Raw genomic sequence first — 15,463 nt, 5'->3', positions numbered from 1 at the left:
TGGCGACGATAGAATACGTCGCAGTAAAAAAACGAAAACGCATCAAAATGCAAAAATTCGCAAAAGCAGAGTAGCTGGTTATTCGATCAGAACCAGCTAATTACCTGCATGGAGGGGGAACATTCCGTTGCGTAACGAAGAAGATCGCGCTAGTCGTTTCCAACTCTGCCCGACACAAGATTAGATATACCCAACCGCCTCCTACTAGAATCCACTTCAAAAGTGCCGGCGCCTTCATCCGACGCATATTGCGAAAATAATAAGGTCTGTATCTCGCTTTATTGTTTACCCACCCACAGCAGTTTTTTCTGGTACTTATCGAGCGGTATTACCGCAACTCTAGCGCACTATCGCCAGCCAAATTATTCAACGCTTTTTTCTCAACCAAAACAGGCCATCAGAGTAAATATAAACACAGCTGTCCAGTCATGTCTTTTGTGGGCAAGGTCGTCCTTATCACAGGTGCTAGTTCTGGCATCGGAGCTGCCACTGCCCTTCAGCTGTCGCAGCTTGGTGCTTCTCTGAGCCTGCATGGGCGTAATGTCCAGAATCTGCAGAAGGTGGCTGACCAGTGCAAAGAACCCAAGCCCCATATTGTTACCGGGGAGATCACCAATGAGGCTGACGTGAAGAACATTCTGGAGTCTACTCTCCAGAAGTACGGCAAGCTGGATGTTCTGGTGAACAATGCTGGCACTCTGGAGTCGGGTGGTATTGAAAATACTAGCTTGGAGCAGTACGACAGGTGAGAATATTTTACATTTTTTAAATTAAGTTTCCCTTTTACATGTAGTCGCTAACAGGTAGTGCATGACTTTTCAGGGTATTCAACATCAACGTCAGGTCCATCTATCATTTAACTATGCTGGCTGTGCCGCATTTGATAAAGACCAAAGGAAATATTGTGAATGTATCCAGTGTGACGGGAACCAGGGCTTTTCCTGGAGTCTTGTCCTACTGTATGAGCAAGTCTGCCATTGATCAGTTGACTCGCTGTGTAGCTTTGGAACTAGCTCCCAAGCAGGTGTGTATTTTGATAAGATATCTCACAGTCAAAAACAAACACTAACAAGTGGTTGTGTGAATTATGTAATGATAAGAAAAAATGCATGGAAAATTACTGAAATCGCACATATCCATATTACACCTATTCAATTTATTTTTGTTTTTCTTATAGGTCCGTGTGAATGCTGTCAACCCAGGTGTTGTTGTGACAAACCTGCACAGAAGCAGTGGCATGAGTGAGGACAAGCTTAAGGAATTCTTTGAACACAGCAAAGCAACTCATGCTCTTGGACGCCCTGGAACTCCGGATGAAGTAGCCAAGACAATTGCTTTCTTGGCTAGTGAAGATGCTAGCTTTATCACGGGTCAGACCCTTGCCGTTGACGGTGGACGAAGCGTCATGTGCCCGCGATAAAAAAGATTTTTTTTTATTAAAATGCAATATTTTTGTATAACTTACTCTATATTTTAATGATTCTCAGCTTTTCACTCACTAAAATTTTTTATACATAAAACCTCAATATTTTTGTAATTCCATATGTGTTTTGTTTAATGTTTGTATTGCAATAATAAGAATATATTTGTAATAAAAAGTACTTTAAGCCTCTCCATTATTTATCAGTGCACAAATTCATCTCCTAATTCCTATAATTAATAAATATACTACCTCATTTTTGTCATCTTTAAATGTTTATTTTATTCGATTACTTGTAGGATTTATTTAGGGTATAATATACCTAAGTAGTACCTACCTATATAGCACTTTGAAGCAGAAAGCAGAAGTACTAAGTAGCGAGAGAAGCAACTAGTGTCCAATAGAGTGTTCGGCAGGATCAGCTGTTTTTGAAGATAGGTTATGTTTCAGACTTGTGCCGTGCCGCTTTTCGCACCGCGCTCAGCACGCACGTGCGTTCTCCGGCATTCCTTAGGCATTATTTTAAGACGATTTTAACCGTTATATTTATTTCATAATTGACTTTAGTGAATAACAATCAAATTAGAACAATGGAGGACACTGCAGCAGAACTAGCAGAAATGGAACGGAGTCTATTATTACACCCATTATCAGATAGTAAGTACTTTTATCACCCTTGACCTTTAAAAGTTGTTTACACTTTTTCTCTTCCTGTTACTTAGACGAATATGCACTATTTGACCACCTGACCAATAAATTTTGTTTATCTACAATCGCTCCCTTGGCAAATGAATGTATAGAAAAAAATATTAAAGAAAGCATCACTTCAGACAGATATAAACATAAGGAATGGTTGTGTATTGGTGTCTCATCGTTATTATATTTCATACAAAATAATTTCACTGGAGAATTTGAAAAAAGAGATGTTCCCTACTTACTGCCTCTAAGAAAAACAGCAATTTCAAAGATATCAATAACTGATCCATGCAGTGACAATGTTGAGAAGCCTGAACTACTGTTACTCGCCAGAGCAATATTGTGCAATAATGGACTTCAAGGAACTTTCCCAAGTTCTTTATGGTGGGCAATCAGAGTAAACTACATCCACCAACTAATTTTAGATGAAGGGGTTGGTAGTTTATACGAGGATTCAGAAAGACTGATAAGATTAGTACTAGAAACAGACATTGTAAAAGATCCTGAACTCGAAGCTTTATTCCACACAGAGGTGACATACGTTTATCTGTATTACAATAGAATTCAGAGTTCAGAAAAATACTTAAAAGATGCTAAGACCATAGCTAAATTAACTCTAGAATTGGAGGGTGCCTTGGGCAAGCGTACAAAGTATCAACAACAAGAAAAAGCACAACTGTACTTAAAAGCAAAGGTTGACAAGGAATTATTCCCATACAGGGAATGCGAGGCTACAGTTCTGCCCAAAGTTATAAATTTAAGTGATGATTTGCGTTTGGAGAAAATTGAATTTTCAGAAGAGAGAGAACATTGTAAACTTGGAAGCCTTGAAGAAGCTATTGTTTTGGCAAAATTGTAAGTGATGCATATTTTAAATATATTCTTTAGTTAGTATTAACAAAGAAAACAACAATTACAATCCACCAATGCATATTAGTTTTCAGCTCAAAATATCACAACCAAAAGACCAACTCACTGATGAAGAAATCACGCCTTACCTAGATGTAACTTAATACTATATTTAATAAATTATTATTACATTCGGTGTCTAATTGAGAATGGAGCTAATTAAGAAAAAATGTTTGTTCCAGTTTATCATTGATAACACAGAGAATTGGGCTTTAAAAATGTCAGCTCTCTTTCAACGCTGTATCTTGGAAGCTAATCACAAAAGGACGATTGAAAGATCTTTGGCCCAATTAGAATACTTAATAGAGCAAATCAATACTCCAAAAGCACCACTGTATAACAGATTTGACTTATTTTTTGCTAGTGGTATGCTGCCTGTTTGGGCTTTGAAACAGCGTTTTGCCACTGTTATGTTGAACCTTGGAATGGTCAAAGCAGCATTAGAGCTTTTCTTGAAACTCAACCTGTGGGAAGATGTCATTATTTGTTATACAATTTTAGAATTGAAGCACAAGGTCAGTCTTATAACACATGATTACTGAAAATAATTTTATGTGAAAATGATAATGTTATTCTTCTTTTGAAAATGCAGGCTGCAGAAGTTATTAAACAAGAGTTGGCTAAGAAACCAAGTGTAAAATTGTGGTGTTTGTTAGGAGATGCAGAAATCGAGGCTCAACATTATGAGACAGCTTGGAAGTTATCTGGAGAAAAGAGTAGCAGAGCGCAGCGCCATTGGGGTTACCATTATTATTTTCAACAAAACGTAAGTTTTACAGCTTTTCTATCCTGAGGAAAATACAATGCTGTATATTTTTAATAAATACATTTCTATCTTAAAATAGTACGCAGAAGCGGTCCCGCACTTGAAACTTTCGGCAGAATTAAACAGCGCACAAGAAATGGTTTGGTTAAGGCTTGGTTTTGCTGCTTTGCAGTTGGAAGACTGGAAGCTGGCAGCCTCAGCTTACAGAAAATACTGTTCTTTGGAGCAATCGGTATGATAACGATCCTTTTTTATAATTTTTTTTTTTGCTAAACTAGAAAAAAATATATAACCTCGTGATCAATTATTCCAGAATTTCGAAGTTTGGAATAATTTAGCAAAGGCTTACATTAAGATGGGAGACAAACCAAGAGCCTGGCGCTCACTGCAAGATGCCGTTAAATGCAATTTCGACAAATGGGAAGTATGGGATAATCTGATGATTGTCAGTAACGATTTAGGCCATTTCTCGGAGGTACGTAATATTCCTTAAATTCTTCAACCTTGGACATTTAGTTGAGTATTGAAGATATTTTGAATTGTTTTAGGTCATCCGTTGTTATCATCGTATATTAGATTTAAAAGGATCGCACGTTGACGTACAGATTCTGGCAATTTTAGCACGAGCTATTGTCAACGAAACTAAAGATTCCGACAAAAATTCATCGAGAAAGTACCTGCCGAAAACATTGGAGCTTTTTGGTCGAATAACTGCAAATACCACCACCGATGCAGACATCTGGAGACTCTACGCTGAGCTCACGTTGCTGAAAAATAGCGACATCGATAATCAAAAAGCCGCCCAATACATGCAGCGAGCTTATAGAGCAGCTGTTGCAAACCCCAGGTATAATTTTAAATCATCCGTATTATCTAAAAAATTTCAAACTCCTTTATCACATTCGATTGCACGATGTATTTTTTTTAGATGGTTCAAAACGGTCGAAGATGCGAACGTCGTGCTGGATACATGCGTGAGATTGGCTCAAGCGACTATGAGATGCATAGATAATTGCGCCGTGGCGCAGAAGAGAGCAGTGCTCGGGAGTGCTAAATTGAATCTACAATCGGTTGTAAAAAAGTTAAAGGACTTGATGTGGGAGGATCAGTCGGGAATCTCTGAGAATCTCGCCAAAGTCGAGCGTCACCTGCAAGTCGTATTAGATGAATTAGAGAAGCTGAAAAACGCTTAGAACCGAAAGATTCTACGTCATCGTGCGACCGTACAATAAGATGAGATTTTTTTCTAAATACTTTAAAAATACTTCTGAGCATTTAAAGTTTTGTTATTAAATTATCTGTACATAAAATAAATATTTATACTATTTTCTAATGATTCACGAGCACTTTTCATTTGCGCAATCGAAATCATTTTTGTATTTTATTTATAATTACCTATAATGGTCGACGATGATGGAATTTAATAATATAATTATTCAAAATTGATTTTGAAAAAATACTTACCTACTAAAATTATTTCAAAATTACTATCGGAATTTTTCACAGCTGATGTTTATAACGCGGCTGATGGATTCAATCGACCAATCAGCTGATTTCTGAAGGTTAGCGCCATTCGCGGATTATGATCGAATTGTGTGTTGCATAGACGAAGTACCTATAGTAGGTGCTGATAAATGGAAGGTTTGCCGGTGGTGTATATAAACGAAACCTGAACGTTCAATAAATAAACAAAGGAAATCAATGCACTAGAAAGTTTAAAACCTTGAACAGTTTCATACGTATATTAAACGCATAATCCGCTAGGCTGATGTGAACGCATTTGGGAAGGTCAGTTTAGTGTGTATGATTTCTAGTCTTGTAGGTTAGATCTATAACTATAAGTCTAAATAAAGTTGTAAAATATATAATTTTATGTAACGATATTGCAGAATATTAATAATAATTGACTAGAACGATTGTATACATCAAGTACATATAAATACAGTCAATCGTTTGGCAGACAATTTTTCATCTTAGATTATGAACTAAAGGACTCTAGGTAAAGATACATACATCTACTTATTAGACGACAAAAATTTTTAAAACTGCTAATAATTTATTTCAATTTTAAGTATTTTCGAAAAAGAATTAATTTAATAAAGTACAATGGGCGACAGTCAGTGTATAAGTAATGCTGTCAGAACTGATCTGAAGGAAAAATATATAAGGGTACGAAAACTTCTTGATGAAGAAAGCAAAAATGATCCTGAAACAGAGCCATACAAAAGCAAATATGCTGCAATGGAAATACTTAAAAATATGAAAAATCTATTGCTCAATTCTGTTGATAATGCGAAACAACAGGAGAATGAGGTTACCTCTTTGCTCGCTGTCGTATACTTGAATCAAGGTATTGTGGCAATTGAAACTGAAGAGTTAAAGTCAGGACAAGATTATTTAATGAATTGCATCGACACATTGAATAAAACTGAAATTAGATCAGACACAGTACTGCCTATGATAAGTGCTTTGAATCAGCTAGGAATACTTTGGTCCAAACGGGATCAAGCAGCTAAAGCTAAAGAGTATTTGGAGAAAGCTGAAAAAGTTTACAAAGATTACAAGAACTCAAAAGATTCTTCTGCTCCTGTTAGCATGTCTAGCCTTTTCGGTTTAGGAGATCCTTCTGAACCTCCTCCAGCAGAGATTTTGGAGAAACTTCATACATTGACGCTTTACTATTTAGCTCAAATATATGGTAGTCTAGATGATCTCATTAAATCTGCAGTTTACTGTCACATGACGCTAAAAAGGCAATTAGAAATGAATGATTTTGACAGTATTGATTGGGCATTAAATGCAGCAACATTGTCTCAATTTTTCATGGAAAAAGGGGGTTACACTCAAGCCAGGCATCACCTTGCTTCTGCAACTTACATTCTGAGAAAATATGAAGACACTTTAAAAGAAATGAGGTAATTATAATGAATTAGGTTTATAATTGTATGGTTGTCTTTAGGCATTATTTTATCATTGTTTAATTCTTTTTAAGCTCGAAAACACCAGAAGACGACAGCGAAAGAGAAATTTTAGATTCAAAATGGGAAACTTTTAAACATCGAAGTGCTGATATAGCTCGATGTTGGGCTAAGTATGGAATCTTAATGATGATGGCGTCCAAAGAACGTTTGATAGAAAGTACTGAAACTGGAGAAGACAAACCGTGTTCCAACATCGCAGGCATTAAGACTGATCCTAAATCTGATATAAGTCAAGACGTCTTAGACAATTTGAAATTTGATAGTATAGAGAATGATGTACAACAGATAGCTAATAATGTCACAGACAAATATTTATTAGACTTTAACGATGCAAAGGAGGTCTTCTTAAATGTGCAAAAGTGGCTTGATGACGCAAAGTCTTTTTATACTTTGGAGGATCAAGCATCAGATTACATTCAAATTATTCAAGACATGTCACAGGTGTATAAATATCTTACATTCTTTGAGGAAGATGATGATCGTCAAGCTAAAATGCATAAAAGGAGAATAGATTTATTGGAAACCCTTGTGAAGGAATTAAATGTAAAGTATTACCAGTCAGATTGTAGGCAAATTTGGATTGAACTTGGAGAAACTTACTCAGAGATATTAGATATCAAATTAGATCGCTTGAAAGCAATAGATGAACGGCCTACTCCTCACATGTTAAGTAAAATTAATAATTTAACTAAGAGCGCTATAGATAACTTTAATAAGTTTTTAGATTCCGTAAAAGAATCTGGTAAAGAAAAGTTTTCAGAGGACTTGGTAAGACCAGTCTTATGTACCTACTTTCATTTAGGCCGACTGTACAATAAATTTATAATACCAGATAAGCAACTACAATTAGAAAATGTCAAAAAAAGTCTTGATGCTTACACGTACTTGGTTAACTACTGTGAAAAGGATCCAAAGGCTGCTGAACTAATGGCAGTAGAACTTAATATATGCAAAGATTTTATCAAGCTCTTACCCGTGAAAATTAACAAATTACAGCATGAACTTTCAGATTCTTAAACAAACGAATCGAATTATTCAAATCCATAAGCTGAATTGAAATTTTTGCAAATTAACTTTTTTGTAATTTTGATTTATATCTTGTGCATTATGTTCACTACTGTTTAAATATTTATTAAGTTCTTCTAAAAATCGCGAAACCTTACTGCAATACTAAAAGTCGGAACTGCTTTTACTGTACTAGTACTAAATAACATTTTTGCACTCTTATGTCTGCCATATAATGGCATGCATACATTCATTGGTCTTTTGTCAGGTGCTAAATACCAAAGTTATATTTGGTTCATAGGTATATATTTATATTCAAACGAATTATTTTTTAGATTTCAATAGTTGCTATTTATGTAATAAGTTTTTATGAAAATCATTTGCTGATTATCAAAAATGATAAAAAAATTCTCAATGAATATTTTTCTATAGCAAAGAGACCTACTCTTGTCTAAGTAGAATTAAGTAAATGCTCAATTCTGCAAAAAATATTTTGCAATTTAAATCTATGTCTCATGTAAAAGAGTGATTTATCGAATTCTATACGTAGGGTTGAGTATAACTCTTTAAATATAAAGCAGTTGTTGAATTTTCATTGAAATAGTATTTTATTATCGTCAAGGTGATGATACTAGTTGAAATTGAAGTTTCACAAGTGTAAATTGTATAATAGTCGTTTTACCTGCTTCATTGTGCAGATTCATGATTTTTGTATATCGCTGTATGTTATAGTACAAACATTCGAAGAAATAAATATTGCTACTCTACATATAACATGGTATTATAAAGTTTGGAAACAAACATAATACATAACAATAGCGAAGAGCATTTGTTCTGATCGCTCAGTCCTTTACCATTTCATTAGCCCTGATCTTATAGAAGACTAGGTCATATAATATAATTATGCAATGGAAGATCAATTTTCATTCCAATCAATAAATTGAACATCACAAAATTCTCGTAATAGATTGTCATAAAATTTCAATTATGTAAAAATTTATGTAGATAAATTATAAAAATTATAGACAATTTCATTTGATCACCTTTTCAGTCACTGAAGACACGAGTTAAATTTGTGTAAAATCGCTGCAAAAATCAATCAGTTGTAGAGGAATTGCCACACAAAGAATTGTGTTTAATATTAGGCCTTCTTAAGTGCAAAAAATTATGATTTTGATATAATAGTGCTTGTTAACATATTAAACTCATTAAACCAACTGCTTGAGTTTATCAACGATTAAAATTAACAAATAAAGGATTCTTTTTTGAAAAATAATTTGCATACTCTTAGTGAGTTATAGACGGAATCTTTTTTGGCAGTACATTTTCGTTGATCTAATTAACATGTCATTATTAATAAAATTGCATTTGTTTAAACTTAGTGGTTAAATCTCCTTCAAATATCAATTATATACATTTACAGATATTCTTTAGTAATAATATTACATCAACTGTGTATAATACTTTGGACATAAGTTCTCTTGTAAGATGTGCTTTTAAGGCTTAGCTTTTATGTTTCTACTCTTTGTTTTTTATATTGTATCAATACTTGATTATAATACTGCAAAAGTTTAATCTGGACTGTATACTTCTGAATATTGTTATCAAATGCAGATGAACTTCTATATAATATCTTATTCGGAATGATTTTATATGAATCGATATATAAAAGTCTAATTAATCATCAAATGAAATGATTTATAAATGCATATATAATAATGTAAAAAGTCAGTAGCAAACGCTTTTACATGTTTAGAAAGAGTCTTATAAAGATCCAAAAAAAGGCAGCACATCTTCATCTGCTATCCATTTTAAGTACTTGTTACTCCTTTGCGAGCTACCAAAAGATTTAGCACAGGATGCTTTCTAATGTATCCAACTGCCTTTTTATGAGTTACCATAGTAAAATCATAGCCATTACATTGTAATATTTTGTCATGCATTCTTAAGCCACTTTTTGCTGCAGCAGAACCTTCATGAACTTCTGTTACGTATATGCCCTAAAAAATTAAAAGCATTGTAGAAAAAGAATTCAATTGACTAGTACTTTGTTCAATAAACTAAGAAAACAGAATCTATTTTTACATTATCCGTATAGCCTTGAGGACTTCGTTTAAAGTCTTGGTCGATCCCTCCTCCTATTTTGAAACCACACTTCTTAACTTCCTCTCCATTTGCATTTATTTCAGTCTCTTTATGAAGCGTAATTGGGATCTAAATGTAAAAGTAAAATTATATTTATCAGATGCAATGAAAGATATAAATATACAGAGATAAGTATTGAAAAGTAAAAATCCAAAAGGCCCAAGAAAGATTCTAAAAAAAGATTTTCAAAGCATGATCGCATGCTGGATAAATGGATTAGTCACCAAAGCAATAAGATAAAGTGTTAAAAGTATACATATACGAGGGTATGACAGACACTTAAAAAATGTTTACAAAGATGATTTATTAAAAAGAAGACTTCGAATTAGTATTACTCTAATTTATCGGTCAATACTTGATAATTCAAACCGACTCCGAAATTTTCCTATCGTACTCAAAGTGATTGTCACGTTGAAAACCTTGTTTACAAAAGAAGAAAAACAAATAATAGCTACAGCGCTTATAGTCGTCGAGTTTCCAAAAAACAAAGCACTCTTCTCCGAAACCGAAATCGAAGCAACAAGCATTATGTGTTCGATCGTCGAAAAAAGAGCTATATAGAACACAGTATCAATTCAGCGTTATTTGTCGGGGAAACAAAAAGAGTCGAGAGAGAGAGAGAGAGAGAGAGAGAGAGAGAGAGAGAGAGAGAGAGAGAGAGAGAGAGAGTAAAGAGCAGAGAGCCTGTCGGAGCAAAGGGAAACAAAAGGAGTCGAAAACCGTTAACGGCGCTGTAACATCTGAATTTTCTTACGCTGAGGCACTCCATCGCTGTGCCAGCCTGATGCTGGAAAGCCATTTTCGCGCACATCTTGGCTGATTTTTCACTTCACTGTCTCGTCAACGGGGAAGAAAATAACGCACTGGTTCTCTGATGACTCGATGTATAAACTGGAGAGCTGACTGCTTTGTGCGGGCAGTATAGTAGCAGAACGACGCGCCGGACAGTACTGCCGCGTTTTAATTAAGCGTTAACGCTCGCGGCGGCGGAGATTTCGATCGACGGTGGGAGAACACGGAAAACACCTCACTCGCCACACGTATAGCGCACACTAGCTATAAATATATACTTCGCGATGAGTCAAGCGCGCCGATGGATGGATCCCCGACCGCGATTTTAAGGTGGTGGAGGTGCACGATATAGTCGATTGGGCTGAAGTTGGACGAGTGATCGGCTCGATCGATATTCCCGGGATTCGAGATTCACCTGTCGTTCGCAGCTTTGATTACCGGCGGTGTTCAGACTGAGATTTAAAAAAGATAGTGGTTGTGACACTTGTTCGATAAGTTTCGAAGAGGAAGCTGGAACAATGTTAGTTTGAACGTTTTAACGGTGAGAAGTAAAATGTTACTCTTTTGAGAGTATAATATATAGACAAACTTTGTTATTGTTCGAATGTGTAAACACGTAAATACTCGAATTAGATTATCGGAATGCAAGTTATATGCCGCTCATTTATAAGTAATGCGCGATTATTATAATTAGCTGATTCGCATATTCAAGTCTTGAAAAAGTTGCCAATCACCATCGTATATTATCAGTTTCCTTGACGCTTGAAGGCAAGTTATATTTATCAGTAACATTACACGCATTTGGTCATACGATCCAAAGAATATTCCTTGCAATATATGATAAAAACAATAACACGTAATTCGCAAGGTCGCCGCAGCAGTTTCTAAAACATTAATTTTTAGAAAGTCGCCGCGAGAGAATTACGTTCAAAAAATCGCGCTAGGTGAAATTCGACGCCCGCAGCGCCCATCATACTTATACTTCGCACGAATTTATCGAACGTCTCTCGCGGCGACTTTCGCCGATGCACGCGTCCAAACAACAAGCATTTCTTCAGTGGCGGCGTAGATATACCTATACACAAGCAAGTTGCTGCGATGAACTGACATTTTCACGCACCGCTATATGCATGTATATCTAATCGACAATATATAGGTCCCGACGAGCGGGACTCACGTACGGTATATAGGATAGGATAGGTATGTATATATAGTCGTTTAGTATAGCGCGCGGGAGGAAGAGAGAGAGAGAGAGAGAGAGAGAGAGAGAGAGAGAGAGAGAGAGAGAGGGAGCGAGGATAAGTAAGATAGAGAAGGAAAATACGCGCGACCGAGCAGACGAAGACCGAGACAGAAGCGAGCGTCGTCCGCAGCTGTGCAGCTAGACAGTGTCTGCGAGTGCGTGAGTGCATGTGTGCGTTAAATTTTGACGCACGAGTACGTAGACGACGACGGCGACGACGACGGCCAACGGAGTTGTTGAGTCGCGGGCTCGTTCGCTGCTGCGACGAAGGTACGTGTGCAGCAGCTGCAGTATATACGCACGTATGTACGTCACACACGGCGGCTAGGTCCGAGTAGCTAGCGTGCGACGAAACGTTCCAAGCTCTTCGATAGCGCGCATTTAATTAAAAGCGTTAATTTTTCGCGAGCGCGCGCGCGCTCGCGACTTGCTCTAATTACGTAAGCGCGAGCATGATCTCCGCGAGTCTGCGTCGCGGGCCAGTTCTCCGATGATGGTGTTTTTCTCCTCGAGAAGAGGGAAAATCGAAGAGGTGTAGCTCTCTCGCTCCTCGGACCAGTAAGTATAAGGTATAGCTCAGCTGCCTGAAAATTCGACGGGTGAAAGTCACTTTTTCCCCCTCTCGATTCGCTTCTCTGTGTCCAGAAAGCAGTTGACCTTTTTTGCCTTTTTTTCTGATCTCGCTTTGACAGCTCTCCTCCTGCGTCTGTGCTCTCGTTTCAGAAAACGAAGCAGGTTAGAGAAGACTTTCGAGGGATTATGCGTGACATATCGCGGACGACGTCGGGAACGGCTTGTAGGTTATGTTTTTGGCCTTATCAGTTTTTTTTTTCACTCTTCTCGGGATAGGTTAGGTTTTGGTTAAATTAGCAGTTGAAGATATATATGAAACAGAAGTGTTTATTTCCATTTGTTCGGCGCTGGTTTTTCCTTGCAGCTGCTCTGGACTGCTGAATTAGTTTTGGGAGTACTTCAGAGTGCACCGCTTTCAATGCACAGTGACAACAGCTGTCCCACACATGTCAATTGTTTGCTCGTTTTTATGTACTTAGCGAGTTTTACCTCAAATAGATCTAATCTTCCAAATATTGCAACACAAATTAATTGAGTCTGTTGCGGAGGAATGGATACCAGTTTCACCTGGAATCTGGAGTTTCAGTATGTTTTGTAACATTTAGAGAAATCTCTCATTTTGGAATAGTTTATAAATACTCTCATAAGGTTCTGGCAAGCTTATTGAATCTCGATGAATTTTAACCCAACTTGTTTATTATTAAAGTTGCATTGAAATTTATTTTGGGAAATTAACTTTCCTATAGTTCAATAAAAAACAAGTTGTTTATGAAGCTGCTGTCTCTTATAAATAATGTATGCCAGAGTATATAGTAGTTAAATTATAGTTTATTTATAAGTAAGTTTGTTCAAAATTTGTGAAATTTCAACTAATTCTATTTTTGTGTCAATTGTAGGAACTCGCTGAACTAATCCGTCTGGAAATGTTGAGCCACAGGACAGAGCACTCGAGTGCAAGAGGTATTTCCATCGATCTGAAGAGTTCCAATTGCTGAGTATTAATTTTGGCTGTAAAGATTGTCAAAAAAATACCCTTACAAGATGCCGCAAGTTCATGATGCAGGTACGGCTCCTGAGCCTTTGCCCAACAACCTGAATGTCTCGGTGGCAGCTAATCATCTTGACCTGGCTGGGATTGCTCCTGTTTTCAACAACAATAATCTAAACAGGGCAAGGAACAACAACAATCAAAATCCATTATTTAGTGTGAGAGACAGGCTCTTCCATGCCTTGTTCATCAAATCTGCTCTCCTCTATGCTAGAACTTTCCCTCGACCAGTCAGAAGAATGATTGAATTTGTTGTTTTACTGAAGGTTAGTATGAGGCTTTGAATTGATAAAATTCTTCATTATTGATCATCAGTAATAGTCAATAATTGATAAAACCTATTTTATTTCAGGCAATAATGGCATTTTTTGTGCTGGTTTACATACACATAGTATTTTCTCGTACACCAGCCAATTGTTTGGAACATGTGAGAGATGATTGGCCAAGAGATGGCATCCTCAGGGTAGAAATATTAAGAAATGCTGGGGAAGATTATAGTATAGAAAAAAGTTATGCCAAGGAAGAGAAATTACGACAAGAAAAAGTTGAAGACTTGAGTAGTGTTTTAGGAATATTAGCTAGAGATGGGTTTGTAAACATTATTCAATACTTTACCTACGGCTTTTACGTCATAAGTTTGCATTATACATTTTTGTTTGTTTACCTTGTTAGATTTATAAACATAGAACCATCTTCTGTTGATGATGATCAAGCTGCTCACGCATCTGATGAGGGATTACAAAATTTAACATTGTCTGAGAAAGAAATGAATCTGCGAGGTGCCGCACTAGAGAACTTACGAAACTTTAGCGCAGCTAATGCAGCTATCAATCCTTTTTTATCAACCCAACATTGGGATGGATACCCAAAGGATCAACCAGACGTACGTTATGACGAAATATCTATGTCAATCATTTAAAAATATCATATTTATTCAAATTATGAATTTCACAGGAAGCAACACAAGCTACTACAAAAATACAAGATAACATAACAAGTAAAGAAAGCACCAATACACCCATTCGGGATAATATTATTCAGCCTTTAAAAGATCAAGTTTCTGAAGTAGAAAAAATAGTTAAAGCAGGTGAAAATTGTTTTACATTATATGATTTTATATTATACATGTACAATTTTTCATATAATGTAAGATATTAATGGTCAATGAATTCTAGTTTTTCCAGAAGACGAGTACATCGTTGAATACTCCTTGGAGTATGGATTTTTGCGCCTCTCGCCGGCCGCTCGACAAAAATTGAACATTCCAGTTAAAATCGTTACATTGGATCCTCTGAACGATAAGTGTTTCGGCGATGCTTTTTCAAGGTTAATCCTGGATGAATTCTTAGGCTATGATGATCTTTTAATGGCTAGTATAAAAACTTTAGCAGAGCATGAAGACAACAAAGGTTTCTTGAGGTTTGTGGTTTTCAGATTTTAAGATGAAGTATTTCTAAAGTCAACATCTATAACAGTTCGTTTTAATACCGTAAAAATGTTTTTATTTTACACATATGTTTATTGTTTACAACTTCATTCAAATGAAGTACAGATATCAATAACTCAAATAATGAAACTCCCGACTTGAATACTGATAAATTTCAATTTATTAAATATACAATTCATTTGTTCCATTTTCTATTAAACATATTTATGAGTTGAAGTTACATTTAATTTTTATGATTGCAGGAATGTCGTTACTGGAGAGCATTACCGTTTTGTAAGCATGTGGATGTCGCGGTCTGCATACATAGCCGCTTTTTTCATCATGCTCGTTTTTGTAAGTAACTTACACATTTCTAAAATTAAAGAACGATAATTTGATTTAGGTTTTTGCAATCTCGAAAATGAATTCCTTACATGGTTGTATAAGAAAGCACGATTC

General features: G+C 36.1%; 5 protein-coding genes and 1 long non-coding RNA gene across 14 annotated transcripts in view; 4 read left to right on the top strand and 2 right to left on the bottom strand.

Moving 5' to 3' along the window:
- The first annotated feature begins 107 nt into the window (after positions 1-107).
- LOC100116412 (3-oxoacyl-[acyl-carrier-protein] reductase FabG) lies at positions 108-1,612 on the top strand. The gene is made up of 4 exons (XM_001607508.6): positions 108-264; positions 394-745; positions 823-1,024; positions 1,178-1,612. Exons 2-4 carry the CDS (start codon positions 429-431, stop codon positions 1,418-1,420), a joined length of 762 nt encoding a protein of 253 aa, XP_001607558.2. The 5' UTR covers positions 108-264; positions 394-428; the 3' UTR covers positions 1,421-1,612.
- On the bottom strand, positions 1,384-1,858 carry LOC116417773. The gene is made up of 2 exons (XR_004228033.1): positions 1,758-1,858; positions 1,384-1,650 (listed from the first exon to the last, which is right to left on the bottom strand). It is a non-coding gene; the product is annotated as an uncharacterized LOC116417773 (long non-coding RNA).
- Positions 1,824-5,127, top strand: LOC100122529 (tetratricopeptide repeat protein 27). The gene is made up of 9 exons (XM_001606087.6): positions 1,824-2,077; positions 2,143-2,971; positions 3,054-3,120; positions 3,208-3,540; positions 3,618-3,791; positions 3,871-4,023; positions 4,105-4,266; positions 4,340-4,638; positions 4,720-5,127. Exons 1-9 carry the CDS (start codon positions 2,011-2,013, stop codon positions 4,982-4,984), a joined length of 2,349 nt encoding a protein of 782 aa, XP_001606137.1. The 5' UTR covers positions 1,824-2,010; the 3' UTR covers positions 4,985-5,127.
- A 770-nt stretch (positions 5,128-5,897) lies between these two features.
- Positions 5,898-7,789, top strand: LOC100122514 (KIF-binding protein). The gene is made up of 2 exons (XM_032600649.1): positions 5,898-6,706; positions 6,784-7,789. Exons 1-2 carry the CDS (start codon positions 5,898-5,900, stop codon positions 7,787-7,789), a joined length of 1,815 nt encoding a protein of 604 aa, XP_032456540.1.
- A 577-nt stretch (positions 7,790-8,366) lies between these two features.
- LOC100122504 (tax1-binding protein 3 homolog) lies at positions 8,367-12,242 on the bottom strand. The gene is made up of 3 exons (XM_016986218.3): positions 10,677-12,242; positions 9,863-9,991; positions 8,367-9,777 (listed from the first exon to the last, which is right to left on the bottom strand). The coding sequence occupies exons 1-3, from the start codon at positions 10,731-10,733 to the stop codon at positions 9,589-9,591; spliced, it is 375 nt and encodes a 124-aa protein (XP_016841707.1). The 5' UTR covers positions 10,734-12,242; the 3' UTR covers positions 8,367-9,588.
- Positions 11,150-15,463, top strand: part of LOC100122484 (membralin) — a 51,444-nt gene continuing 47,130 nt past the window's right edge. Inside the window, exons 1-7 of one of the 9 annotated variants that reach the window (XM_032600621.1) lie at positions 11,150-11,255; positions 13,427-13,844; positions 13,931-14,166; positions 14,251-14,461; positions 14,533-14,665; positions 14,754-14,997; positions 15,268-15,358. In XM_032600621.1, coding sequence (XP_032456512.1) covers positions 13,572-13,844; positions 13,931-14,166; positions 14,251-14,461; positions 14,533-14,665; positions 14,754-14,997; positions 15,268-15,358 — 1,188 coding nt within the window. In that variant the 5' untranslated portion in view covers positions 11,150-11,255; positions 13,427-13,571. Of the gene's footprint in view, positions 11,256-11,380; positions 11,483-11,801; positions 11,915-11,972; positions 12,527-12,620; positions 12,754-12,899; positions 13,116-13,426; positions 13,845-13,930; positions 14,167-14,250; positions 14,462-14,532; positions 14,666-14,753; positions 14,998-15,267; positions 15,359-15,463 lie in introns of those variants that run through there. The other 8 variants (XM_032600622.1, XM_031932783.2, XM_031932779.2 and 5 more) reach the window with 8 other exon arrangements.

This window comes from Nasonia vitripennis, chromosome 5, assembly GCF_009193385.2.
Source record: "Nasonia vitripennis strain AsymCx chromosome 5, Nvit_psr_1.1, whole genome shotgun sequence".
In the NCBI taxonomy this organism is placed as follows: Eukaryota; Metazoa; Arthropoda; class Insecta; order Hymenoptera; family Pteromalidae; genus Nasonia; species Nasonia vitripennis.
This window is presented reverse-complemented; position numbering and strand designations above follow the sequence as displayed.